The sequence below is a fragment of the Taurulus bubalis genome, assembly GCF_910589615.1.
Source record: "Taurulus bubalis genome assembly, chromosome: 1".
NCBI lineage: Eukaryota > Metazoa > Chordata > Actinopteri > Perciformes > Cottidae > Taurulus > Taurulus bubalis.
Genome location: NC_136589.1, coordinates 39733521 through 39760986, shown reverse-complemented (window position 1 = coordinate 39760986; position 27466 = coordinate 39733521). Strand labels below are relative to the sequence as shown.

General features: G+C 39.8%; 1 protein-coding gene across 1 annotated transcript; it reads right to left on the bottom strand.

Annotated features, from left to right (window-relative positions):
* Positions 1-306: 306 nt before the first annotated feature.
* Positions 307-27190, bottom strand: tesk2 (testis associated actin remodelling kinase 2; the record flags this gene model as incomplete). The annotated part of the gene is made up of 12 exons (XM_079224566.1): positions 307-4319; positions 5343-5876; positions 7476-7614; positions 8913-8999; positions 10368-10451; positions 11081-11165; positions 12711-12793; positions 14278-14424; positions 18831-18879; positions 21207-21328; positions 26208-26327; positions 27077-27190. 12 exons carry the CDS (start codon positions 27188-27190, stop codon positions 4012-4014), a joined length of 1872 nt encoding a protein of 623 aa, XP_079080692.1. The 3' UTR covers positions 307-4011.
* Positions 27191-27466: the final 276 nt, after the last annotated feature.

Below are 27466 nucleotides of genomic sequence, written 5' to 3'. Positions count from 1 at the left end.
AGGTTCAGTCAGCTCAAGGAGCACCTAAGGAGTCACACGGGGGAGAAACCGTACAGCTGCCTGCAGTGCGGCAGGAGCTTCACCAAACAGTGCAACCTCATCCGGCACGCGGTGGTGCACAGCGGAGAGAAGCCCTACGAGTGCTCGCTGTGCGGCAAGTGCTTCACGCAGCGCTCCAGTCTGAAGTCGCATCAGAAAACGGCACACTGAGTTCACCGTTTTTTTTTTTTTTTAAAGAGCAATTTATACATCTGACTGATTCAATTGTTTTTGTTAGTTTTCAACATTTCGTCGTTTAAAACAGTTTCATGTTAAATTTAATGCAATTTTATAATGCATACATATAATAATACATTTATCTTTAAGTTTCACAACAGTTCGGTTGCAAGTTCAACTACATGTATGTATATTTTGAATTTCTGAGCCTTTTTTTTTCCTAATATTTTTCTTCCCCTCTCAGCTAGTTTCCATTCTTTTCATGTTTGTGGACTCAACCAACAGTCAATAACTCATACAAATGTGTGTACAGAATTCAGTTGGTTGCCTGAAACTGGAGAAAAAATACATGAAACTTTGTAAACACAGTAAATGGTCAGTACCGGTATATCCCTTTAAATGTGTATCATCCCGTTTTGAAATTGCCCCATGTCATAATAACACTGTTAATATTTCTAAAACACATGTCTTGTGTATTAATATCTTTTGAAAAGCACAAACATTCACCTTTTGTTGAAATATATGTATATATTTTATTTATTTTTTATTTATATATATTGCTTGTTTTATATGTTTTGCTGGTGTGACATACATTAGGAGAGTTCTACAGACAGAAATAAATATGAAAATATTTCATTTTGCACTGTATTACCTCAAAATGATCAGATCAGTTTTACAAAAACGTAATCCAGTTAATCTAGATAATGAACAAAAGGGAGGCTGAGTTTAACCCCAGTTTGTGCCTCTAACGTGTGATCAATAAAGTCAAGGCTTGATTTTCACCATGTCAAACTAAAAAAATATACATTTTTGTTAGACAAAATAAAACATGTATTTAAATACAAAACAAGCAAGGAAATATGTCATCTCTGGTCACAATCCTTTCTTGGATTAGCAAATATTCGCAACTTGAAAGATTACTTTTTTTTCCCATCGAGATGGACAGAAGAGTTCAGAAATAATTTCTAAATAGTTTTCTCGCTCGTAAAAACAAAACAAATGTGACTTCAACATTTTAAAATCCAAGTCTAACTGAATAAAAAGAAGACGAGCGCAAGAAAAAGTCAAGAGAAGCTTTGTTATTCAATCAGCAAAAACATCTCAATCTGTATTCATCAAAGCAGGTAACAAACTTTATATACAAAAAGGTAAGACATTAAAAATGTTTTCTCATAAATATCAAATTAGATCCTTTATACTGCAAAACATTGTCATAAAAGTTACATTTGTTGCATAGAAAAGTAGTGATGAGTGGTTTATTATCGCTGTACAAGTGCATTCCAGCTCCAGCTGAGGTGAGCAGAGCATCATAAGGGACTTAAATATAAATCTAATTTCATAAGTCATTTTGTTGAGTGACTGGACGATAGAAGAGGAGGAAACGTCTCTTTACTGGAGTGAGAGAACAAAAGGAGAGAACGTCACATGGTGTGTTGCTGTGAGACAAATAGCTTCTGTTTGTGGAAAATAAATGAACAATTAATGACAAGAATAAATATTGAAATCCTGCCTCTACCAGTTGTACTATCCTTTAAGGGGCACGAAGGAACATTTACATTCTATTCAGTACGAATAAATTGTCATGGACAAACCTTTTTACATGTTTTCAAACACTACTCGGCTCCGCTCTCGGCCTGGTTTGGACATTTCTCTCAACAGAAGTGGAAAACTCGACATCAAACACTCGTTTCCCTCAAATCTAAATATTATTCATCCAACTTGAGCTGTATTCTGCGAGACTGACTCATCTGCTCCTGAAAATTCCATTAGCCAACGTCTCTTTTTGAGTTCATGAGGAACTGAAGTTCGCTGGTTTTCCCTTTGAGACGCCGGGGTTAGAGATAACAATTTAATATCGTGGAGTTTGTGAGGGGTTTTACTGAAAGTATTACTCCAACATGTTTATATTATGACATTATGACGTGCATGGGACAGTATAGCTGCATCGTCACACCAGGAAAGACCACGGCGGCTTTCTGGGACACATTTGTCGGACTTTTGACACAGTAAATTGACTTTTTTTGTACATGGTTGATATATAATTTACATTCCTGCTGGCTTTTGCTGTAAGTTAAGTGCAATAAGATTGATTTCCCATCTTCGGGGAACACATTGGGTGCACTCCAATAGTCTTTATTTGAATTATTATTATTATTTGGAAGGTTCCAACACATGAAAATACATCTCTTCCTGCTTCAGGAATGTGATTTTGGCCCCAAGGCGCGGAGCAGACGGCGTCCTGCGAGGAGCTGCTGGCAGCAAGTTCAAAACAACGATGGCGGCTCCTTAAGATGCTTGAATATCATCAGTTGTGTCAAATCTGGAGAGTATTTCTTCACGGAAAGATGCTTACTTTCGCACAGGGTACACTGAACTGTCCTTTATGAAAGGAAAGTCCAATTATTTTCCATCAAGGTCAAGGAGAAGTCACTTGCTGAGGAAAAGACATACAAGGTCATTTTCTTTTTTTTTTACTATTTTAAAACGCAGCCCTATTTTTCTTAATTCTTTTTAGGTTTGACTTTAAAGCGAGGCTATGCAACTTTAGCAGAACAGCGGCCACTGTGGCCACATGCGGTAACTGCAGCACGAGTTGCTTCAATGACGACATTCTTGAGGGTGAAAGAGCTTCCTTACGCTCGGAGACTGTATTTGTGACACGAATTGTGTGAGTCGCACTTCACAAAATGACTAATGTCAGTAAACAGTTTTCTGATATTAGCCACCATATGTACGAGCTACCGGTCACACCACCTGACCAAGTCGGGCGTTAGCGGGTAAATCCCTGAGTACATTGAAGACAGAAAGGGGTTTTATTGTTTATGAATTCAAGTCTTTATTCATTAGAAAAAATATTGTGTGCCTTTGTCTTTCAAAAGTTACACAGTCTTGCTTTAAACTTGTTTTTTTTCCGTCATATTTTTTGCTGTATTTTCATTGTGTTAATTGAGCTGGAAGACGGGATCGTTTTGACAACGTGTGGTGTGTTTGAGTAAACTCCGACATCTGAGATTTGTAAAGTTGGCTTTCGAGCAGCAACTTTACAAGGACTACATTATTTTTGTTACAATATTAATGTCTGGATTTAATGTCTCGACAACACTGCTTGTGAATGCACCTCCTCTCTAAGTTCACTATTTCCGTGAGTTCCCCGTGAATCAGTCGGAGGAGACTTGGTGTAAAATGTCTAGTGTTGTTTTTTCAGGCACCCAGTTATTATAAATCACCTCACTTTACCGTCTGAATATCAGCGTCTCAAATCATTAAATCTGAAAGGTACGGGATTCTTTTGATTTCATACACACGACAAAACCCAGAGCTAAAGTATCAAAACACAAGCTTTGATTTTTAAACACTCACACGTACACAACACGAGGGATCTCCATACACAAGACGCATAATATAAGAAACCTTTAAAAAGAATCTACATCATCTCACAATATTAAATATAAACAACCTTTTCAGAAAAATAATCTCTATGCCGAGTGTCCATTGTGTTGATAGAAGCAGTTGTTGTTTTTTAATGCTGGATGGAGACTTGTCCTGTTCCACCTGGGTAATAATATCTTTGAAAAGGGAGTTATTTATCTCCATCAGGTGTGCTTGATTTATGAATCAACATGTGATACATTCACTTGAAAGATACTTCTTTTTTTCTTTTCTTTCTCAAATGTGTTTTTATATGAGTCAGGTCGGTCAGCAGCCTTCATGTTCTCCATCCAAAGGAAAAAGTCCTCCCTCTCTTTTCCAAATCCACCACATCACCTCCATCTTGTGTGTGTGTGTGTGTGTGTGTTACATGGGGCCGGGGTCTGTCCCTCTCTCTCGTTCCTCCTCTTCCTCCACGATGCTGGAGCAGTCCATCGCCTCTCCCCTGTTTCTCTCAATGCTGGGAACCATCGGAGACCAGTCCTCCCCAAGCTCCTCCCCCTTTTCCTCCTCCCAAGGCTCCTCACCCTTTCCCTCCTTCCTGTCCTCCCCTCCTTGCTGCCTGCAGTAAGGTGGGATCTCGACCACGACGTATTTCTTCGCCCAGACACTCAGCGCTGCTTTCTGCCGGACGTCATTTCCCGCCAGGAGCGCGTCAGACCTGAAGTTAATTGCTGAGCGGAAACGAGAGAAAAACAGTGAACGATTATTATCCAATTATTATATTATATTACATTATCCAAAGCCTGTGGCTTAGTTTCTGCAACTGCTGGCCAACAACCATGAACGTGTAGGAGATCCATAAAAAAAGTATATATCTTTAAAAGAATAAGAAAATACATGTGGAAATAAAAACAATTAAGTAAATTGAAGAAAGGGAAAATATAAAAACAAAAAATAATATCAAGCAGAAAAATAGTCATACATGTGTATATATTTTCTTTCTGTACATATTTCTTTGTATTTTCTTGTTGCAAATACATTTCTATTTGTTTAATATCTATAAACCCTTTATGTTTTCCTTATTCTTATAAAACTTGATTAAATAAAAATACTTATATTTCTTATTTTGTTATATATATATATTATTATATATCTACATTTAATTATATTTTAATATCTTTGTATTTCTACATTTAATTATATTTTAATATCTTTATATATCCACATTCTTTTATATACTTAAATATTACCCATGTATATTATACTTTTATTTATTTTACTATATATATATATATATATATATATATATATATATATATATATATATATATATATATATATATATATCTCCACATTTTTATTATTTACTTATTTCTTCTGTTTTATAATTCCACATTGCATTTCTTATTCTTGTACAGATTTTCTATTTTTAATGGGTTTATGATGAATGTGATAAAAATCAGGTGCATTCAAATTTTTCAATGCCAAATAATGTTGCATTGCTGGTTCACGTTTTAAGCGAAAAACATTACATTTTAATGTAAAAAACGCTAAACTTAATGAATGAATATATACTTTATTAAATTAAATGTGTTGTCGAGTAGCAGCTTACAGACACAAAATGAAATATAAAAACAACAGGGATGAAAGAGATAAAAAAAGAAAAAGAAATACAAAAATAGCTGGGATGAAAGATATGTACAGCGCAGAGAGTATTACTTAGGAAACTAAAGGACATCTCACGGACAACTCACCCGGCAGCGTAGCGGAGAGCTGGCTGGAGTTACAGGTAACGGAACCGTTGTTGTTGGCGCCGACGTCAGCGGCAAGGCGGAAGACGTCGGAGCGCGGCAGCTGCGGGGACACCGGTAAAGAGTGGCACTGTCTCCCTGGCAGCTGCCGCCAGCAGTAAGACGTCGCCTGCTGGGCTCCTCCGGGCCCGTGAGCGGACGTCTGGTTACTGAACGCGCTCCCCGGAGGCGAGCGGAGGTCAAACACCAGCGAGAAGACGGACGTGCTGGGCACGTCGAAGAACTTAATCTTGCCCCCGCACAGGTCCTCTCGGGCGGTGAACGGGTTGACCTTGCGGGCTTTGGACGCCCTCTGAGCGACGGCCGGGTTGTAGTAAGGGTCCTGCACGTTGACCTTTCTGCCCGGTTTGCACGAGAAGATGTCCGACTGGCTGCGGCTGAGCCAGATGTTTCGGCGGGGGCGCGGAGATTTTGGAGGGATTTTATCATCCTGGAACCCGAGAGGATTCAGCCGCTTGAAGCCCTGGATCTTCTCACCTTGAACCAGGAGACAGGGGAGTTTTGTGATACATGTCGCATCACATTTACGAGTTTTACATTCTAGAGGTGTATATTCCATTTGAAATAGACATATCATATGTTGTTACATATGGGAAGCTATTCACAAACAAATGCAGTGCGATCCACAAATAAATCCATACAAATCCACAAAGAAATAGAAAAATCAACGTTTTTTTTTTACATTTATATAAATCATTGGAATGCATTTGTGAATCTTTCTGTGTGCATTTGTCATTAATGAGACTGAACTAACCCCATAAAAAGCATCAGCTAAATGAAATGTAATGTAAAAGAGATAATCTAATGTCACCACTAGGTGGCAATACAGGTTAAATCTTGTGTCGTTTAAACAGAAATCTTCACTGAAGTGTAGTTGGATCTTAATATTCTCATAAACTTTCATTGATAGAGCAAGGGAAAAAAAAAAACATAAGAATTTGAGGATGACTGAAACAGGGATTTCGTCTTGAAAAAAGATCAAGTCCCGGTTTGCGGCGATTGATTGTCATCACATTATTAAGAAAGATCGATCATGTGGACACACAATTAGTCATTTTCCTAGTTTGCAAAAATCTGTATTCCCAAAATGAGCCAACCATGAACACTCATTTAGTGTTGCACTTCTGTGAGATTGTGTGTCTCACTGACGACAGGAAACGTCTGACAAAATTACTCATGTGACTCATGAGGGCCAAAAAAAGATACCCTGCCAAAATGTTTGGATAAAAAGTGGTTATGCAACAGAAATATTTCCCACTACTAGTGTGAGGCTGGTTTCTGAGGAAATGGTGATTTTATCAGGTAAACAGAGCGAGGCGGCAGGAGGTGGAGCAGAAAAACCTCACAATGTACTCGGCAAGCGAGAACTCTCAAATCCAGGCCATGTTTTCTAAATATTAAAGACATATTACTGATGCCAACAGGCCCAAGACTGTTCCATAAATATAGTTCAGTTGAACTGGACTCCTGTGAGAGTCCATAAGGTCATATGTTCGCGCTCTCCTTCTTCACGCGCTGAAGTACTGATTGAAAAGGAGCCATTTGGCTCTTCTTAACAAAAACATTACGGCCTCCTGGATGGTCAGACATGCAGGCGGCGATACGCTGGACCGAATTAGAAGTGAAACCTGCGCCCGCGCGGATCAGGTATCTCAAAGTACGCATTACAATCTCGGACCAGTGTTCCTCTTAAGTCACGGTGAAGTTTATAATATCAGCGACCAAAGACTTCTTTGAAGTGTGATACAGTTAAATGTTGGTACGGATTTTTACTGAATTACTTACTGGAGTGCAAAGAACACGGGATCCAGATGGAGAAAGAGAGGTATTTATTCTCCTGACAAGTCTATCTAAAAAGGTGAAGTCTGGCTTGAACAAACCTGGCTCCAGAGGTCAGGAGGAGGATGTAAAATAGCTTTCTGTTGCCTTCCTTGGATATTACAGGATGATACATTTACAGGAATTTGCAGGTGTCTCGTAAACAAAAGGAGGGGACTTTTTATTCGGCTGTAAAAGCTAAAGCTGAAATGATAAATCCCTGCATCGCGGAGTGAGACGTGAGACGGCCGTGTTTACCTTTGGATGCGGTCTTCTTGTCGTTGTCATCGCCGAGTTGGTCGCACTCGTGCTCCATCTCTTCAACTTTGAGGCCCGCGAGAATCCCCTCGAAGTGCCTGACGATCTCTGGGAAGGAAGGACGGAGTTTAGGGTCCATCTGGAGGAAGAAGAAGAAGAAGAAGAAGAAGAAGAAGAAGAAGAAGAATAAACACAAGAGATATGGGGAAACATGAGATTCATACACAGTAACACGGTGCAGAAGAAGGGATCAATTGCACTCATCAGATTATTATCAGGGAAAAGCAAAAACATACACAAACAAGCTCACTTTCCATTTAAAAAGGTGCTGCATGTAACATTAATACAATAATACCATGTTCATTATACAACATTATAGCAATGCATAAGCATTTGCATTTAATTTAATTTTACAAGTTGGTTTTCCAGAGAATCTACTATCTGGTTTTATGGCACACAGGGAGATTGTTTTATGGCTTTTATTGGCACTTTATTGAAAACATCCTGTTTCTCAGCTTAAAGTGGTACAATTGAAAATCCCCCTAAAGTTACGACGTGGGAATCTTTTTTTTTTTTGATTTTTAAAAAAAGGGACTCTATGACACTATAGTTTTTTGTCCACAGGGAACGCACACAATGACCCAAAAGGAAAGCCAAGATGTTACATCGGGCGTCTTTGTTGAAAACATTTAAAAGTGAGGAGAATTATGGACTATAGTTGAAGATGAAAAATAGGGAAGCAAAACAACATTGGCAGGAAGAGGAAGTAGATAGACAGTTTGGAGGGAGACGGCTGCTGGGAGAGGGAAAGAAGACGGGGGACGAAAATATGGCTCAAGATGAACCGCTGATTAATTAATTAAGAAAATTAATTACAGTCGGGGTGCTCTGGAAAAAAGAGAGACGTGGACAGAGGATAAGGGAGAAAAAGGATGATAAAAGCGAGACAACAGACCAGGAGGCAGCCAATACAGGATCAATCAGCAGGGAGCTCCAAAATCTTTAATCCCCTCATCCTCTGTGGCTCGTAATTAAAAAAAATCCCAATCCCAGTCCAGTGAGCAAAACTAAACTCTCAGAGGGAAATCTTCTTTATTTATTTTGCTTGTATTTACTTAACGTTCCTCCTCAACTCAATAGTTACTTTATTTTAACGAGAAAATTGTTGTTTGACTATTGAGAAAAGCAGAGTCTGCCTAGTAACTGATCCAGCTTTTAGTGAACAGAAGACCCCCCCCCCCCACCCCCGGATGGTGAACTAAATCAGATTACTCAGATAATCAGATTGCCCCTCTTTTTCTGAACAGTGAATAATAGTTACTTAAGAAATGAAAAATAAAACAGTAGAAATCCAAAGAGCAGAGAGACTCTTCGGGTCCTTCACAAGCAGACGGGGCTGTCGCAGCACTGACATGTCTGAGCGTGTGGTGGACTCACGTTGCAGCAGTTGAAGGCCAGCTGGAGGAAGTCATGCGGACAGTCTCCAACCATGTGCTGGAACGTGTGATAGTCCAGGCCGAAGTTCTGGAGAGAAGACGGAGCGAGGGAGAGATTTATTAAAACAGGAAGTTCGTATTTACACGTCTGAAAGTGGGATGAAGACAAAGACAGACGGAGCTTCATCTGATGTTTGACAGACTGAAACTCTTCTGCCAAAACCAGCTTCATGTCAAACTAATCCCTCTGACGCGCCGCCGACGACTGCCAAGTTTGGATTTTGGCTCTGACATTTTGAATAACACTGTGTGGGAAAATGTCCCTGCGGGTTTCTAAAAGCTCAGTTTTATATATATTTTTTTACAATACTGTCAAAATATACTGAAAAAAAACCTGCAATGATCGCTGCGGTTGGCAAATGACTGAATACTGATTTGAAAACAACGATTCTTATTTTGAAATGATTATACAATAAAGAAAACACATTAATATTATATTCTGCCAAAAAACACAATCCTCCTAAATCCTACAGACTGGCCTTTTAAATCTGCCTCTTACACAATAAGCCATATTAGTCTTTTAAGATAATGTATCAATATTGTTTGTTTGTGTGTTTTATTCAGTCAATCATTACAATATTATATATAATATACAAAACAGAAAGTCGGAAAAAAGGTATAGGTAGAAGCAAAAATGCTTGCTTATATATATATATATATATATATATATATATATATATATATATATATATATATATATATATATATATATATATATATATATATATATATATATATATATATATATATATATATATTCCTATCCAAAATTATTATTATCAATTAAATCAGATAATTAATTCGAAATAAATTTAAAATAAATAAAAACATCTCCCATGTACATACATTTCATTCACACACGTAACCCTCAAAAATAGTTTTATAAATAATCCTTTTGAAAACCAAAAATGAGTTGACCATTCTTACATCCATGTTAGTGTTGTTCCATAAGTGAACTCATACAATAGAAATACATATTCTTTTAATCCCTTTTTTAGCTTTTTGTACAGTAAACTTACAAACATCTCTCAAATCATATTTACACTCATGTATTGAAAACATAATATGGTCAACAAGGATCCCTTAAATTTAGTTTTGACATTTTCCACCTGGAAAACAAACTGGTGTATGACATGTACACACATACCACAATATACTGTATATCATAAACTATATTTGATCAATAATATCAGCCAGATGAACAATAATTTCAGTTCTGTTATAGTTTTTCCAGGGAAAACAAGACTTCACGGTGTGTGTGTGTGTGTGTGTCATGTGAATGTTACACAAACAGCGTGTGTATTATGGGCCTCCAGCAGGTCAACCTGTGTACGAAGCAAACCGGCAGGTGGAGGGATACGAGGTGGACGGCAGGTGAAAGGAGAGGAGCGCTCACCTCAGTGCGGGGAAGGAAGTCCGGGTCCGCCTGCACCCTTGCAATGACCTCACACAGGATTATCCCATAGGAGAATACGTCGGTCTGAAAGCAGAGAGACGCCCACTGAGACACGCAAACACAAAGAAGCTCCTCGCTGGTTTCATAAATGTCAAACTGCTTTTATTACAATGGAAAACATTTGTGGCGCTCCCTGATATTCCCTAACTAATGCTTCAAATGTGCCAAACCCTCTGAGCTCCCCGTCGGAAATATAACTATAATATAATCACACGACTTCCTAGAAATTCCGAGATCAATGAAAACTATGCGTCTTCATCCTATTATTAATTAATATGTATCATTAGTAATTTGCTTTGATCTATATATATATATATAAAAAATTGCTGGTTATTATGATCCATTTTACCCCAGGTGTTTGTTTAAATGTAATTCAAACTCATCTAATACAATCGTACTTGAGTTTGATCCCAAAGGAAGAAGGAAGTTATTGTGCCAGAGGTTGATCACATTACAATAAGAAAAACCAATAGAGTAAATATATAAACGTACAGTATCTGAGTATTTAAGTGTTGAGTGTATAAGAAGTAATACTCAATAAAAGTGAGGTAAAACATAGTACATAGAAATATTAAAATAGACAGTTATTTCCACATCATCTCGGTTAATACCATTACTCGCCACTTGAAAGTGGACAAAGTTCGGGACTGTACCTTCTCGTCGTAGGGTTCATTCCTCAGGACCTCTGGAGCCATCCAGAAAGGAGAGCCAACCACCGACAGTTTCTCTACTTCGGCACTACACACAACAAACACACACACACAGAATATGTTTCAGAATTATAATGAGGAAGCCATTCATGTCGGAAAATTCAAAGAAACTTCAGAAGGCTCCGAGGTGACTCCTGAACTCTGTGTTCCCCTGGAATAAAATCCACGTAGGCAGAGCAGAGCGCATGTCAATTCGTTCAATATTGTCTCCTTAACATTAATATGATGAACAACCTTCGAGATAAAAAAAAGCTAATAAGCCCACTGCGTCCCGGCTGCTCCGCTCCGTTCAGATTCAGGTACGGTGAAGATTTGAACATATCGGACGCTTGTGTGAAATTGGCCCATTTAGCGCATGAATTCTTCGGTTATGGCCAAAAAAAAAAAAAAAAAGTTTTTTGTGAGGTCACAGCGACCTCCGACCACCAAATTCGAATCAGTTCATCCTGACATCAAGTCCACGAGAACGGACTGGACCACCCGAAACATAAGAATGATAGGTGTGGCTACATTCTATGCATTATTCATACATGTTCGGATACCCACATAGAGCAAAGATACACAATAATAAAGAAATGCTCATGTGTCTGAGTCGTATCAACTCTGTCCCTGAAGATGTTTTAGAAAACAGAAAACAACCACCCCTCCCCCACCTTCATTGTGATACTGCAGCATTATAAATAAAAAGCAACCCTGCACTGATGGTATCCTCCTGTTATCAAAACACTAAAGTTAGGAATGTGATCTGCGGCCTACTGTTCAGACCCACGTGTTAATAAATAACCCTGCGCCTGCTATGAGGAGGGGGAGGAGGAGGAACACGCTGAAGAAGGGAGTTACAAATAGCTGGAACAGGACAAACTGAAAGAAACATGTAGCGGAGAGCAGACAATTTACATTTTGGACTGGATTTTATGGCTATTTAAAATAAACTGCACCAGATGTTATACTTGAAGATTTACCCCTGGTGTAAAACGAGGGGTAGTGCAGCTTTAACAACAACACGGCCCTAATGGTAAATAATTAAGTTGTTTTCGAGCTCCAAAACACACGAGGTTGTCTGTTCACAGTTTGGTGATTGGCAGGTAGTTCATGGGTTCGTGTACCAGTTGATGAGAGTGGCTCGAGACTCAGCTACGTAATCGTGCCAGTAAAATAACTAAACAGCCCATTTCTTGCTACACATTCAATGTTAATATTAAAAGTAGTGAATAATGAATGAGCAAGGCACTTAATATAAACTAAATGAGCTTCTTTTTTGTTTTTTATACCTACAAAAAGGTAAAAGCCAATAATCCTAGAATGCCTTATCGAAGTAATGTTCCAATTCTTAGAAATAGATTTATTTGAAATCCCTTTTATTTAGTATATTTATTTTATCTTTGTCGATGTTATTTATTTATTGTATTTGGAATATCTTTTTATTTGCTTATTTATTACTGTTCTAATCACAAAATAGAACCCTACATTCTTTATATCATCTGTGAATATACATTCACTTGTATATGAATGGAAATGAGCATTGACACAATATACTGTTTGTATAAATGAAAGAAACGGAGAACTTCCTTACGGATTGGTGGGGATCTTTTCTGCAAGGCCAAAGTCTCCCACCACCGCTGTGTAGCCGTTGTCCTCACATTTTATCAGGCAGTTCTGTGAATATAGAAAAACATCAACATTATTTTATCATGTTTCATTGAGGAAGTTGCGACACTGAGTGATTAGAGAAGAAAAAAAAAAAAACATTTTGCAGGACAACAATTTGAGCCAAAACCTCCACTTCCTGATTAAACTCAGGCCTTCAGTATGATTGTCCTTCTCTGTGCATCAAAATAGGAAATAACAGAACATAAATATGCAAAGTTTTGAAGTTTGGACTCTTCCTCTTCCCTCTAAACGGAACTATCTGTGAATCCGCAGTTACTGTCGATGTTCCAACGGTCGTTAATAAATAATACCCGAGCCGTTCTGTAATTGCACTTTAAAAAAAACATGTGCACTTCATTTGCACAATAACGTGTCCGCTCGCAAGCTCACATTTCGTTGAGTTAATAGTTAATGTTCCACATACTCACAATGTATTTCTACACATCACTCTACTGCTGCACCATGCTGTATCTCTGATATGTTTTATGTCTGAAACTGTCACCTTGCCCTTTAAATCTCTGCGTCAGAGCCTTATTCCTCTTGTACTTAATTTATAGTTTATACAATGATAGGACATATCTACATTTAGCTCGATAAGAACGCACAGTATAATCTATAGAACACTGCATAAAGTCACAGTACATAAAACTAATTAATATATAAAAAAAAAAAAAGAGTAAAGGTTGCTTTGTCTTTTGAGCTTCATGGCTGCTCTATGGCCTGCTTTATATCTGTTTTTATTCATTAATTTTCTTTATTTGTTTTACTGTACCATCTTTTAATGTGTATTTTATTATGCTTTCTTAACTGCTGTAATGTTTTGGCCACTGTTTTGGTCAATTTGGTTTATAATTTATGTTTTTCTCGATTCCTGTACAGCACTTTGTGACCTTTGTCTGTGATAAGTGCAGTATAAATAAACTTTACTTACTTTATGACTGAGGTCTGAGTCATAAACAAATGCTCTTTGTATTAATTCGAGGAACTATAATCTGCGAGGCTATGACCGCACCATTTCTTTTCTCTTATTCTCCGCTTAGAGAGGCAATGGATACGAGTCAGTGAAGGCTGCTCCTGTTCCAGCTCTAGAGAGGTTAACGGGTCCAGGAGTAAAAGAGCATCTGACATCCAAGACAAGTCTTATGTTCAGATATTACTGCATCACCCTGAGCCCAAACACATATATTGTCAAAACCACTAATATTTGACTACTGGACTGTACTTTGCAAAAATACTGGGCCACCTGAATGGGCCACCTACTCGACACAAAAAGCAGTCAAAGTCCAAATGAAAAATGTGCTACGTTAATGAAATTCCTCTTCTATTATATAAACCAAAAATACTACATTTTAAAGTTAACATTTATCAAAACGAATAAATAAAAAATTTCAAGAAACGCTGCTGTGTTGTACTGAGGCCACAAGAAGGCCTGCGGTTCTATTTAGAGCAACGGTGTCTCCTCTTAGCGACCGATTAGCCATCGAGCTAACCTTGGAGGTGAGGTCCCGGTGGAATATGCCTTTGGAGTGCAAGTAGGCCAAACCGCCGGCGATCTCAGAGGCCAGTTTCACCCTCGTGGGCCAACTCAGGTGTTTGTTGCTGTCGAGAAGCTGCTCCAGGTTTCCACCGTTGATGTACTGGAGAAAGACACAGGGAAATAAGGAAGGGAAATATTAATAAAAACATGGGCACGCAAGAAAAGGAACACAAAAGAAAACGTGTGCTAGGCCAGCAAACGGATCAAAGAAATTATAAAGTATAATATTTGTTTCTACTTCTAAAAACTATGAAAATATACAAATAATTGTGAGAAAAAACTAAACAGACAAAACACTGATATGGGATTCAGAATCAATGGATTGAAGAAATTAAACAACATCCTTTGCCAATGATTACTAACAGTAGATGGTCTTCAGCTGTTTGGCCGCATCGAGCCTCCGTGTATTCGATCTGGGGAGACGTTTACCACTTTTCACAGGAATCAAACGTGAGACATTACAAACGTAGTGTCGACACTTTAATCGTAGCAATATAACACTCACAGTGACAGAAACAACAGACTGGTTAGTTGCCTTGAAAATCAACTGGTGCCACATTTAAACTGTGTATCCAGCTGGATGACTGACTGGTGACAGGCCCGGGGGCCAATCTGTCTCCTTGTTCAACTCGGCTCACAGAACCGCTAGTTTTCGACCGTCTGATCGTCTGATCAGGCCGACGACGGGCAGCCCAGAGGACAAATCAGCTCAGTGGGTTTAAAAGTATCCGGGGTCCTTCACTCGGCCTGTCGGCTTTGATCCAGAATAACTTGTCTGACCTTGCTCTCTCGCTCGCATGTAGACACGCAGACGCACTAATCCCATGTCACATATCACGGGCAACGGTGGCTAACTAGATGGAGCTGAGGCGGGACAAAGGGACGGTCTAGTGGCGCTGTGATGGGACGGACATGCACAGAATTAGGACATGAGCGGGCGCATGTCGAGGGGATGAGGTCTCTACTTCTTCACGCGATGGAGGAAACTGGTTCTTGTTTTATCGGTTTAGCCTTCAAGTGCCAGATTGAGGAGAACAAAATGAATGAATTCCTCTATTCAAATATTACATTATATGGTAGGATTATATTGGGGACGAATATATTGCGACTTGATTATTTATTGTGTGGTTTTATCTCTTAAAACAATTTTCGTTTTTTTTTTTAAATTCAACACACACACACACACACACACACACACACACACACACACACACACACACACACACACACACACACACACACACACTCAGAGGATTACAGTATTTGTCCAACAAATTCCTCAGTTCCCCACATCTGTTGTCTGCCTGCTTCCACTGGAGAGACAATTAAAACTCAGACTAATCCAACTTCATTCCTTTTGTCGTCTCATTCAAGACCTCGCCAGCACCCACTTTATCCTCACCCTCACGAAATACGCAGCGAGGGCAAAGTGTGCCTGGTCCGACATGGAAATCCCATGGTTTAGGGAAAGAGAGCACCCACTGAGCCCTGGAAGGAACTGAATGGGGAGTAAAGTTGCATTGGGGGGAAAAAAGCCTCTTATTCTGGGATTTTTCCTGGAATTTTGCGTTATCCTGTTTGTGGAGTTACTGATATACCACAGTAATCAATCACACGATTGAGCCGTGAGCAACACACCGTTTCGGACATTAGTTTTTTACGGGACACCTTCGGTATTCAGTGTTTCGGGTTTGAAAGCAAACCTAGAAATGCTCAAACAAAAGCATCCTTGTTTGCCGGGAGCCGCTTCAAACAGCAGTATAATCCTGCCGAGGGGTCATGAATTACCATTAGCCCAGATTATGCCTGCAGGAGCATTTCCTATGAAGCGCGTTAGATGGAGAGTCAGCAGAGGCTTGGTGCTCAGCGGGTCTATAAGATGGCCATGCCGCACCCTGGGGTGCCTTGAAGACTCCTTTTTATGTTACGCTTTCAAACATATTGTAGGAGATATTTATTGGATGTTAAGTTATTTTACTCACAAGTAGTATTGTTTATTTATTCTAGTTGTTTGCTTATTTAGGTTAGACTATTTTAATGTATTAGGATACATTTTTCTTTTGATAGTTTTTAGTTTAGTTTCATTATTTGTAGTTGTTGTCTTGGTTTACTTATTAGTTTATTGATTGGGTAATGTTGTGGGCACCTAGGGTTTATATGTAGGAGTCAGCGGCTATAGGACCAGCATGCACCTGGGTAGGCCTATGTTTTTTTACTAGCACAGGAGAGGCAGCATGGAGAGTTCCTTTGTTCTTTTGTTTGTTTGCTTAGTTACAATAAATTAAAACAAAAACAGAATCCTGCATGGACAATGCATTCTTTTGGCTGCATAACCCACATACCCACAGTTTATTTTCTTTGATTCATATTTTCTTTGATTTATTGGACTAATTGCTACACATATCATAAACAGAAAGCAATGAATATCACAACAGCGATGAAAAAAGATTTGGACCCTCAACTCAGTCTGAATAAAACTAAAATCAGGCTCACTGCTTAATGGACAGGGTTGTGGAAGAAGGATATCCATCATTGTCCAATAGCTGTGGTGTTTGCACATTGTTCCTAATTTGAATCTCACTAAAGTAAAACGTGTTTTCTTTTGCTTATACTTTGTGTTTATTCTGCAGTGGTCTGTGGACCTGCATGCGTCTGAGTGAGTGAGTGAGAGAGTGAGAGAGACGGTGAGTTTCTTGAGGTAGCTCGGGGCAACGCGGTAACTTAATTCTCCATTTCCTCCGAGCACGGCCTCATAGCGTGGGGTCAGGTAACTAAACAGCAGGAGCCTGCTCCCGGGGTCAGAGTTATTCGGTCTGCTCCTGACGCGACACAACAGGATCTGTTTACCCCGCGGCAGGAAAACAAGCCCTACCGCAGCGTGCGCGCATGTATATTTATACGCGCATGTATATTTACACGCGCGTCGAAACAACGCTCGGATTCACTTTGCGTCTGCGGTGTATAGGAAGAGGAATGTGTCTGTGTGCATTTGGCATCTTAAGATGTGCTCTGTTCCTGCAGAAAGTTGGTGTTTGTCTTTGTTTGTCCGGGGCTACAATATGCGCATTCACGGAGCCGAAGCAGCAGCACAATCACGCACATGTGCGTGCGCCTGGAAGCATTTCCAACAGTGAAACGCTTTCTTCAGACTGCGATGAATCGAGTGTTTTGTGCCACATAACGTGTTTACAGTTACAGCCGTCCTGAATGTGTGTTTCTGTGCAGTTTGTGCACCCAATATGAGCCTGACCACGGGACATAAAGCGGTCCTCCCACGGCGCAGGACATCGCGGTTCTTTTAATTATGTGGGAATTATTTTCGACAATAAAGCGAGGGTGGGTAGTGGGGAAACATTTTTTTTGTGGAATTTTCTTTACACCCAGACAGCGAACAATAGATCGATATGTGGAGCTGGTGCTGCTCGCTGCTCTCCTCGGAAAAATAATTGGCAACACTGGGCTGGGTTTTTTGGTTGGATAATTATTTAAATCTTGTGTTCTCTTGCTGGTTTCTCAAACGTTACTAGATAACCAAGCTTTCGGAAGAAAAATAATGAAAAAAAAGCAAATACCCATAACAATATTAGAGACCAAAGTGGTGAAAAACAGTTTACCATAATGTCAAAATAGTTGCCGATTATTTTACCTTTTTTTTTTCTCCAAATTAACCGCATAATCGTTTTTTGTATATTTGCAGATTTCTGTGTTGGTCAGACTCGTCAGTTTCTATATTACCGGTGGTCTTGAGAAGTTGTATTGATCTCATGTGCAATATAGGCACAAATATCCTCTTTTACATGTCTTTTACAAGTGCTTAGTGTCTTTGAGAGCAGAAAAACTAAAGAGAACCAAAAGTAATTCAAGGAGCAACTCGCTACAACAGGAATGCCCCGTTAATTAGGTTTCAGGTTATATTTTTATCTCCCATTTCTCCTCGAAAAAAGGAGCGCTACATCTGACCTTCTGTACAACCGACTTTTTACATAAAAGGAGAGAAATATATCAACTGCTACTCAAGCATTTTGCCTCAATGAGCATCACAAACACAGTTAGTTATCTGTCACTCACTCACACGCACAGAGACACACACACGTAAAATAGAGTCTTTGTGCAGCAACATCAAGCTTCTCTGGAGAATTGTATCAGCTCCATCTTTCTCTCTCACTCACTCACTCACTCACTCACTCACACACTCACACTCACACACACACACACTCACACTCACACACACACACACACACACACACACACACACACACACACCCTAAGTGTTACACTGAAGAACATTCAGTTCATTTGGTTTTCCACAATTACAGACCGGCGTGCTTCTGCGTTGTGCTCATGATGACGCAACGTCCACCTGAAAACAGCATGAGCGTAAACAAACACACGGGTGTCTCGGTTCCCGAGAAGCATTGCAGGACCAGTGCACCACCTTTCATTAGTAGAGACGCTTATGATGTGTTTGTAACAAAGCTTCACCGCTGAAACGGCGTGTTTTCCTACCTCGGTCAGAGCGTGCAGCTGGCCCTCGTGGACACACACTCCCTTGAACCTGCAAAACCACAGAAGAGATGCAAGATTAAGTCCTCATAATGCCGTGATTTGACACAAGGACATCAATTAAATCAGCATTGAGGCCATCTCACGTATCCTCACAGTACAGCAAGCTTTTAGTTTCTCTTAGCCCGAGCGCTCGCTTTACAGGGTCATGTAAATGAAAATATGGACACAAAACACTTGCATGGCCTTCTGTGCTGTGAGTAAACAGAGGAAACAGGAAGAGGAGTTGAGAAAAGATGAAGATTCCAGCGGGCAAGACCAGACGAGTGATCACTGCCAGACTGTCTGTTATCAGCGGGATAATAACAGCTCCGTTGCTTATCCTGCATACCATCCATTTCTCCCTAAAACAAGCCTATCAATTTCTACATTCTTAATAAACACAATGCTCTTTGGCTTGCGTGCGTGTGTTTCTCCATCACTCATTAGATCGGAGAAAAAAAACGTAGTTTTAGCTTCATGACAATGCTTTTTGTAATACATTTTAAGCCCCAGAGGTTGGAAAATATCCTAAAACCCCCCAAAAAGGACAGTGCACCCCTTCAACTTAAGTGAAACAACGTGTGCGCGGAGAGCAGCTTTGTTCACGAGCAGCGTTGAAGGCCTCGTAATTCTCAAGGCAATGAAAAGGTCGACTTTGTGGGTCCTTGTTGGGTTTTAGCTAACAATGACCCCCTCAGTGTCTGCTTGTTAACGCACAAACACACTCGCACAATACACTTGGCTCAACAAAGATAGCATTGTAAAAGATACTGTGTGTGTGTGTGCACACGCACACACACACACACACACACACACACACACATACACACACACATTTATGCATGCGTGTGCATGTTGATAAACACACACTCTCCCACCCAGGAGCCCAAAATGTGAGCTGGACAGAAAGTGTTTACGAAAACAAAAACAATGAACAGTGATACTATTCTGAGGCGCTGAAGTCATTTGAATTCTCGTTGCCATAAAGTTTTATTTAGTCGACAGACTTTTCCTTTTCCTGTCATAAATTGCCAGGCCCGTTTATTATTTGTACAGCACCTTTTGAAATACGGAGGCGGTTTAGAGAGTTTTACATAAGAGGACGAAGTGCATCAGAGGAACAATTTTAAAAATGCAATAAAAAAAAAGGGTTATAAAAATGAATAAATAAATTAAATACAAAACATGTTTCCCTAACCTCAATAAAAAGGACACAACATGCAGCGGAGACAGTAAACTAAACTAAACAAAAGCCACATTACAAAAGGCCGGCTAGAGTTGGGGCGCCTATGTTTATCATCAGGAAGTTGGTTTCATCTGTGAGCAGCGTCGCAGCTAAAAGCAGTTTCACACAAACCTCCAAACACACTTGTTCTCAACGGTCTTTTGTTGCTCCTAGTAGTTTTAAAGTTTCAGCATTTAAAATCATTCATTTCTAATAAATTGCTAATGTATTTTGTAGACTTAATACTTACAATATGCAATACTGCTGTACTATACTGAATATTGTTTTGCTACTACTACATTTCACTTAATAATATTACACTTGTATTAATAATATTACACTAATATGTCAAATGTACCAGCCTTTTTATTTTATTTTGACCATACTATGTCATACCTGAACATGCACACCTCTCTCTGTGGGACAGTGATTATAACCGCATAACTATATAGATTACAAATCTCCATTGTCCTCTCCTTATCCAGCGATTTTCGGCGAAAGGTGACAAGTTTGCAGGTATGTGATAGGCTCTGAGTTTGACGTAGTTTCTAGCCAACCCCAAAGGAAACGTGTCACAACCACACACTCATGAGCAAGTGAGAGTAGCACACACTAATATCATATCACTAAAAAGTGGCAGGCGTTAAGGAAATTACTAATATGATGAGTAACGTCATTTGTGTGGAAATAATGGGGATTTTCTCTCAGTTTATTATTAGCAGTTATTGAGTGACCTAAACTCTTAATAAACCGTAAAATAAGCCGACTGTAAAGTGATTAATTAATTTATTCCAAATTATTCCCACATCTTATTGTTGAATCTGTTACATTGAACGGAGGCCATTTGGATTGGACCTTTAAACAATAACCACGTTTTACAAAGTAGTTGATGTTACAAGATAATGTAATTAAGTTGGATGATGCTTATAAATATAGTTGCTCGCTTTGTTTTATAAGCACCATAAATGTAGCTATTTTGGTTTCTGATGGGTTCTAATTTGTTTCTTATTCCCCATTGAATAAGCTCAGTTCAAACATGTGATCTGAAAATCTAAACCCTTTTTATAAAGCCCCTTGGATATAATTAGTGTGTTAATTATTCAGTTACAAACCTGAGTATGTGCGGATGGCAGAGCCGGTTCATTAGCTGGACCTCTCTCAACATGTTTGCCCTGTTGCTGCTGAGCTTGTTCATCTTCAGAGCCATAACTTGGTCCGAAGCCCGATGACGTACCTGGAAAACAAATGACACGCTTCAATAAGTTGAACAAATAAAGTCCACGGGGCAAAAAAAACAAAGGCTGAATCCCAATAACTGCGCTACGTTAACTGTATTCTGGTGGCTGCTAAAACCGGGATTATGTAAGACTAAATAAATCAACACATGAACGGCTTGAAACGGTGCGTTTCTATTATGGTTACTTCTGGCTCATGCAGCAGGAAAACAGAGGAAGCGGAAAAGGACGGCGGCTCACAAAGAGAACTGAAATGAGGTCAGCCGCCGCTGACCGGCCATGACAAAATAGATGTGTCAACCCAGAGATGCACAATCAATTTTGTATAATTGAGCATTGGGATTTTAGTTTCCATCTAATTGTTAGATAGTGGTAGCATCCCCATCCATCCATCCATGGGTGGCTGGAGCCATTCCCAGCATGCCTCTGGTGGAAGGCAAGCAGGAGACGGGTCACGGCATGAAGACAACACCGAAGCTCTTCCCCAGAGAGGTTTCAAACAGTTCACATGTGGCTACAACCAGAGATCCTCATGAACTATTCATATTACTGAATTCATATTGTGATCGCAGTATATGTATATATATATATATATGTATATATATGTATATATATATATATATATATATATATATATATATATATATATATACATATATATATATTCAAAATAAAAGCTAGATGTAAACAATGTCTGTTTGAAGAAAATTCCAAGTATTCAGCTTTACATCGCTGGGTTTTGTTCAATACTGTTACTATATTTTGTGCCTTCTTTTTATTTATTTTTTACCTTTTATTGTGATTCTGTGTATTAGGAGGACCGAGCAAAATAAGCGTTTCATTGTACAGAGTAACTGTCTGTTATTTGTGCATATGACATAAAAAATATCTTGAATCTTGAATCATTACTGGACAGGTTTGAGCTGAACGTTCAGCTGTTGTGTACTAGGAGGTGAAAGATGAGAAATGCATTATAAAATGATGCATGTCCATATATGAACAATGTCCAGACTGTTTCATGAATATGAATGTGACATATGTGGATATGTATAGTACAAGTGGCCGTTTACAGTATATTCAGTACACAGCAGCTTATACTGGTGTTCTATTGGTAATGGGTTTAAAGATTAAAAGACAAAAAACTGTGACAAAATAAAATAAATAGTGCATAGTGTCTCTATGGCAATACAAAATAAAATTAATAAAAACACTCCTAACATTCCTTTTACATGTGTCATGTGTTCAAGAGTGAAATAGTTTAAATTGGAGTAATTCCAAACACACTGACATTTCCTTCCCAAAAATAACCGCGGTCAATTGAACCGGGTGCAAAGCCTCTGAAAGAGCACCAAACACAGTTAATCTCGCTAAATGAGGCAAATACAAATGAGTTTGCTGTACATGTTGGCTCCCATTGTCGCGGGTCTACTCACTTTGAAGCAGTAAAGTGACCCGAGGTCTTCACAACGCAGCACAACAAATTGCATTTTTTTCGGAATACACTCCTGCGCATGCAGATAGGAAATATCAACCTGCAAACCACAGAGAGCAGCACTCTAAATGACTGAGCTGCTGCAGACACTTGCTCACTAACTTCCTGACAGCAGAAACCTAATCAGAGCATTATGCAGGTTTTAATACAGCAGTCCGACAGGTCTAAGTTTATACTCCTGTGTCTGAAGGTAGAGAGCAGCAACAAAGAGCCTATTGGAACATTACCCAGAGCTCCACGGGACAGGAAATCATTGAGAAGCATCATAAATACATGCAAAACAGAGCTGCTTACTGTCACATTATACATCAACGGCACGACTGTTTTCTAACCACCAAAGACATGATGTATGAAAAAGAGGGAGGCGTCAATGCTGCCAACATGCACTTGTGACACAGTGTGTTTAGTTGTTGAAAACAAGAATAATAATATGTGATTAGACATGTGTGTGTGTACCTTGGGCAAAAAAAAAAAAAAAAAATGGTGGAGCATAATTTGGATAGCCCGCATTTTTCTTGGGTAATCATTGCAAACAGGGAGACAGAGGACCAGGGAAAAAACCTGGAAATGTGTATCTATGGAAATGTGTGTCCAAACACACTGACAGTCCTGTTCAACAGCGGGCAGCTTTATATCCTCCTCTAACGCGGTGGTTCTCTGGGTTGGGACGGCCCGAGGGAGGCGCCAGAGGATTGTGGAGAAAATAAATAACGTACAAAAATATATACCACCAGCGATATATATATATATATATATATATATATATATATATATATATATATATATATATATATATATATATACATATAATTTGCTTGATATTATTGCGTTTGTTTGTGAGCGTACAAAGTCAAACGAGAGAGGGAAAGTCCCAGAAGGCATCAAAAGGTCCACAGTGCCAGGAGCCCATTGGACAATGCCTTGATGCTTAGAACTTTCATCACAAACAAAGCATTATCCGTTTATGTTTATGTTTATTAAATCAAAGCAATCACAATGGCAAGGCGGTTCCACTGTTCTAACAATGGCTCTCTTCCGTCATCACAGCCACGGGTGCACTGGTGACGCGATGGATGGGTTTTATTTACAGCAGGTACTGTACATTGACAGTTGGGTGAATATGAGAAAAAAAAATAGGAGAAAAATATAGGAGAAGTTAGAATGAAAAGGCAATGGCTTTATTCTGTTCAGAGACATCAGATTTTGTGAAAAGCAAAATTGTCAAATCCCTCTCTCTATGTATACAGAGCACAGATTATGGGAGTTGTCTGCGTACGCTGCTCTCTTACTCCGCCGGTCTCGCCCGCGCAGAGACAAAAATCGCTCTGTTCAAGTTCAAAGGAAGGGGCCTGGCTAAGAGCCGACCGTCTCCACCGCAGGACGGCCCGAAACAACAGATGGCCACTCCTCTGAACCTCCTCCCCCACATCCGTCTATCCTCCTGCGACCCCCCCATTCCTCACATCCCCCCCCCATCTGCATGTATTCCTGATCCCCCTCGTTCTCCTCCTCGCCGTGGCCTCCAACAACCCACCGCCTCTAATCCTCATCTCCCCCAGTACTCAACCCCAAGTTCTTCTCCTCCTCCTGAAAACATCTCAATTTTTCATCCCCTTCAATAGTCTTTCCGCCCCCACATCAGTAGCTTCTCAACTGGTTTAGGTGGTCAAAAAATGTCTATCATAGATCAGGAAAAAGGACGTTCTATTACAGTTGTTTTCCCTCGCTTCTGATTTGAAATGAATGAATACTCATTATGAGTCATCACGGCCATAGTTCAACTATACGCCTACATTTTCCTAAATGATAGAACCGCACACGTAGCTTTCAACAGATATGCCAGACGATGCACAACCTGCATCACAATGTCCGCCAGTGTTTATAAATCGTACAGAGAAATGCTTTATAGTCTCATAGCGTTTCATATAATCTATAGCATATCAATGGAGAGAGGAGGGTCACAGTGGAAGTGGTGTGGCGGACGGTATTCGGGCAGCTTCTCTTCACCAAGGTCACTAACAAAATGATGAAGTTGAAATGCAGTTTTAAAAACAGCAAAGTGGCCGCTGTTTAACCCCAAGCAGCCGAACTTGTTTCACTGATACACGCTGTCAATGTGGATGTCTCTGTCGTTCACTCACTTGCAGCTTCAGACAGCCGGGTTACAATCAACAAAGGGCTTAATAAAAGGTTCAATATGGCCAATAATAATCTATTATAATATGCCCTATCTTTAAGGTCAACCTGAGCCATCCAATAGCTGTCAGAGCCCATCAACACTATCATCAATCAGCCCAACCCCGAGTTGGAGCCCAACAGCGAGACACAATGGAAACTGAATTTCAAACCACTTTACCAATCCAATAGAGATCTACTATTACATAGATGTGCTGTAGAGGGCTTATTGTTGTGCACCCAGACCATATTACAATTCCAATAAACACACAAGGCAGTGGCGAGAAAATAGAAGCCCTTGTAAATTATAATACATAATTAATAAATACTGCAAAATTTATGTCATCCAAAGCAATTCGAAGCCATTATTCTTCAATAATTTGATTACTTCCATTCATGTGCGAGAGACCGCAACCATTCCCTACATGCTTGTCAACTTTATTCTCTGCGTTATGCCTTTACATAACAAGAGGTTAGCCTTGCATGCACACAGCGGTGTTCGAGAGGTCACGACGTCAAGACCGTGGTCGTTTATTTCAGCCTCCTCTCCTCGATGAGGAGTCATGAGATTCATGACAAAATGTGGCCTTGTTAATACAACAAACGAGACTAAATAAATGTATATCCGCTGATGCTTGATTGGTTAACATCAACAACCAGAGAAATAATGCCAAACATGCTTGGCTGAAGGAGGAGAAAACAATTAACAGGGTCAATAAGTCTGTGTTTGAGTGATGTCTTTGGAAGCGACTGCAGTTCAACTTGACCTAAAACTGTCTGAGTGACCCATCTTTGACCCACTAAGCATATTAACCTGACATGATTAAATCATATGGGATATTACTTTGGCTTTAGCAGTTTAAGTACATATACATGCTATGTTCTAGTGAAGGCCAGGCACAACAAGTTTTCTTTTTATTCCTATGACTATTAATTGTGACGATTGCACAAAAGGCACAAGCACGACTTTTGTCACGTAGCAGGAAAAATAAATCGATCGGGTCAAATGAGCGTGAGTGTGATCTGACAGACTGTCTGGCCGATAATAAACCGGTCTGGATGGATGGACACAGGGAGGCATGAATAGAACATGAGGTCCAACAACAAAGATTGAGTTGGGCAAAAAGTGAAGGAAGAAAAGGCGAGATAATCGAGGAGAGCCTCTTCTCTGGAAAAGAGAAGAGAGAAAACAAACTGTAATCTCCACCCACCTTATAGACATCGGAGAAGAATCCAGAGCCAATCCACTCACAGGTGAAGTCATCAAGGCGAGTAAGACAGGAGAAGGCACTGATGAGGGCTCTGTAGGAGGATGGCCACACCCTGCCCACCTGGAGAAGACAAGAACTGACTGGTATCAACAGGTTAAGGTCTTTATCTGACGAGCATGCTGCAGGACCGCCGCTGCTGCTGCTGCTGCTGCAGAACATTGAGACAGAGGGAGATCATGTTGCCTTGAAGTGGGACAATAACTAGAAGGCTAGAAAATGTAGACTGACTGCACCAGCACACACAGATTTTTCCTCAAACTTCTCACCCCTCAAAACCTTCCAAGAACATTAATTGCCTTGTTCATCTATACTAAGACTGAATATTTTAACTCAAACAATCAACGGTGTTTTCCATCTGTTTGTTATTGTTCATCTGTGAAAATATTTGCATAGAATATCTAAAACCACGGATTGAAAAAAAAAAAAAAGGTGTGAAATGGTTGACGTTGGTGATAATGACTATTATTATAATAAATTTTGCACACAATATTCCAATTTATGGCACACTATTCAGTTACAAAAATAAAACAGCAATCGTTTTCAGACTGATTGGCAACAACAATAAGCATCCTTTAATCTCACATGATGTATCACAATTATCACAGGCTCATAGAGCTGATTATTAATATTGTGTGTGTGTCACAACTCAACGTTGTTGACAAATGTTTCTCTTTCCAAAGATATCAAGAAGGAAGCAATATGATTCATTCTTTCTAACTCCTACCTCTGTGTATTATAAAGCACTGTATGCTCTGCACATATGAAATGTGTCCTGCTCATAAAAATGAAGAAAGAAACCAGCGACTGACCTGTGAAGGCGCCATCTCGCCGCCCCCTACCCCTCCGAAACCACCCCTGTCCTCGTTATTACGTTCGGGTCGCGTAGGGAGCCCGGCGATGGAGTTGCGTTTATTCCGGTCCATGGTGGCATGAAAGACAGCGATACCAGTGAGGGTAATGTGGGCCTTTTTCTGTAAAGTACCCACATGACAAGAGGACTAGATTGTTTTAAGGGTGCCGAGGGTTCCACAGCAGCACAGACTTTCCTCTGTTTGTGTCCTGGGAGAGAATTTGTCACATGCATAGACTTCACTTTAATATTTGGGTTTGAGAACACCCCTGATGACACACCCTGGCTGGGTCCAAGATGCTCTCCTCCTGGTCCAGTTCCTCACTGCTTGTAAGAGGGGAGTCCACCA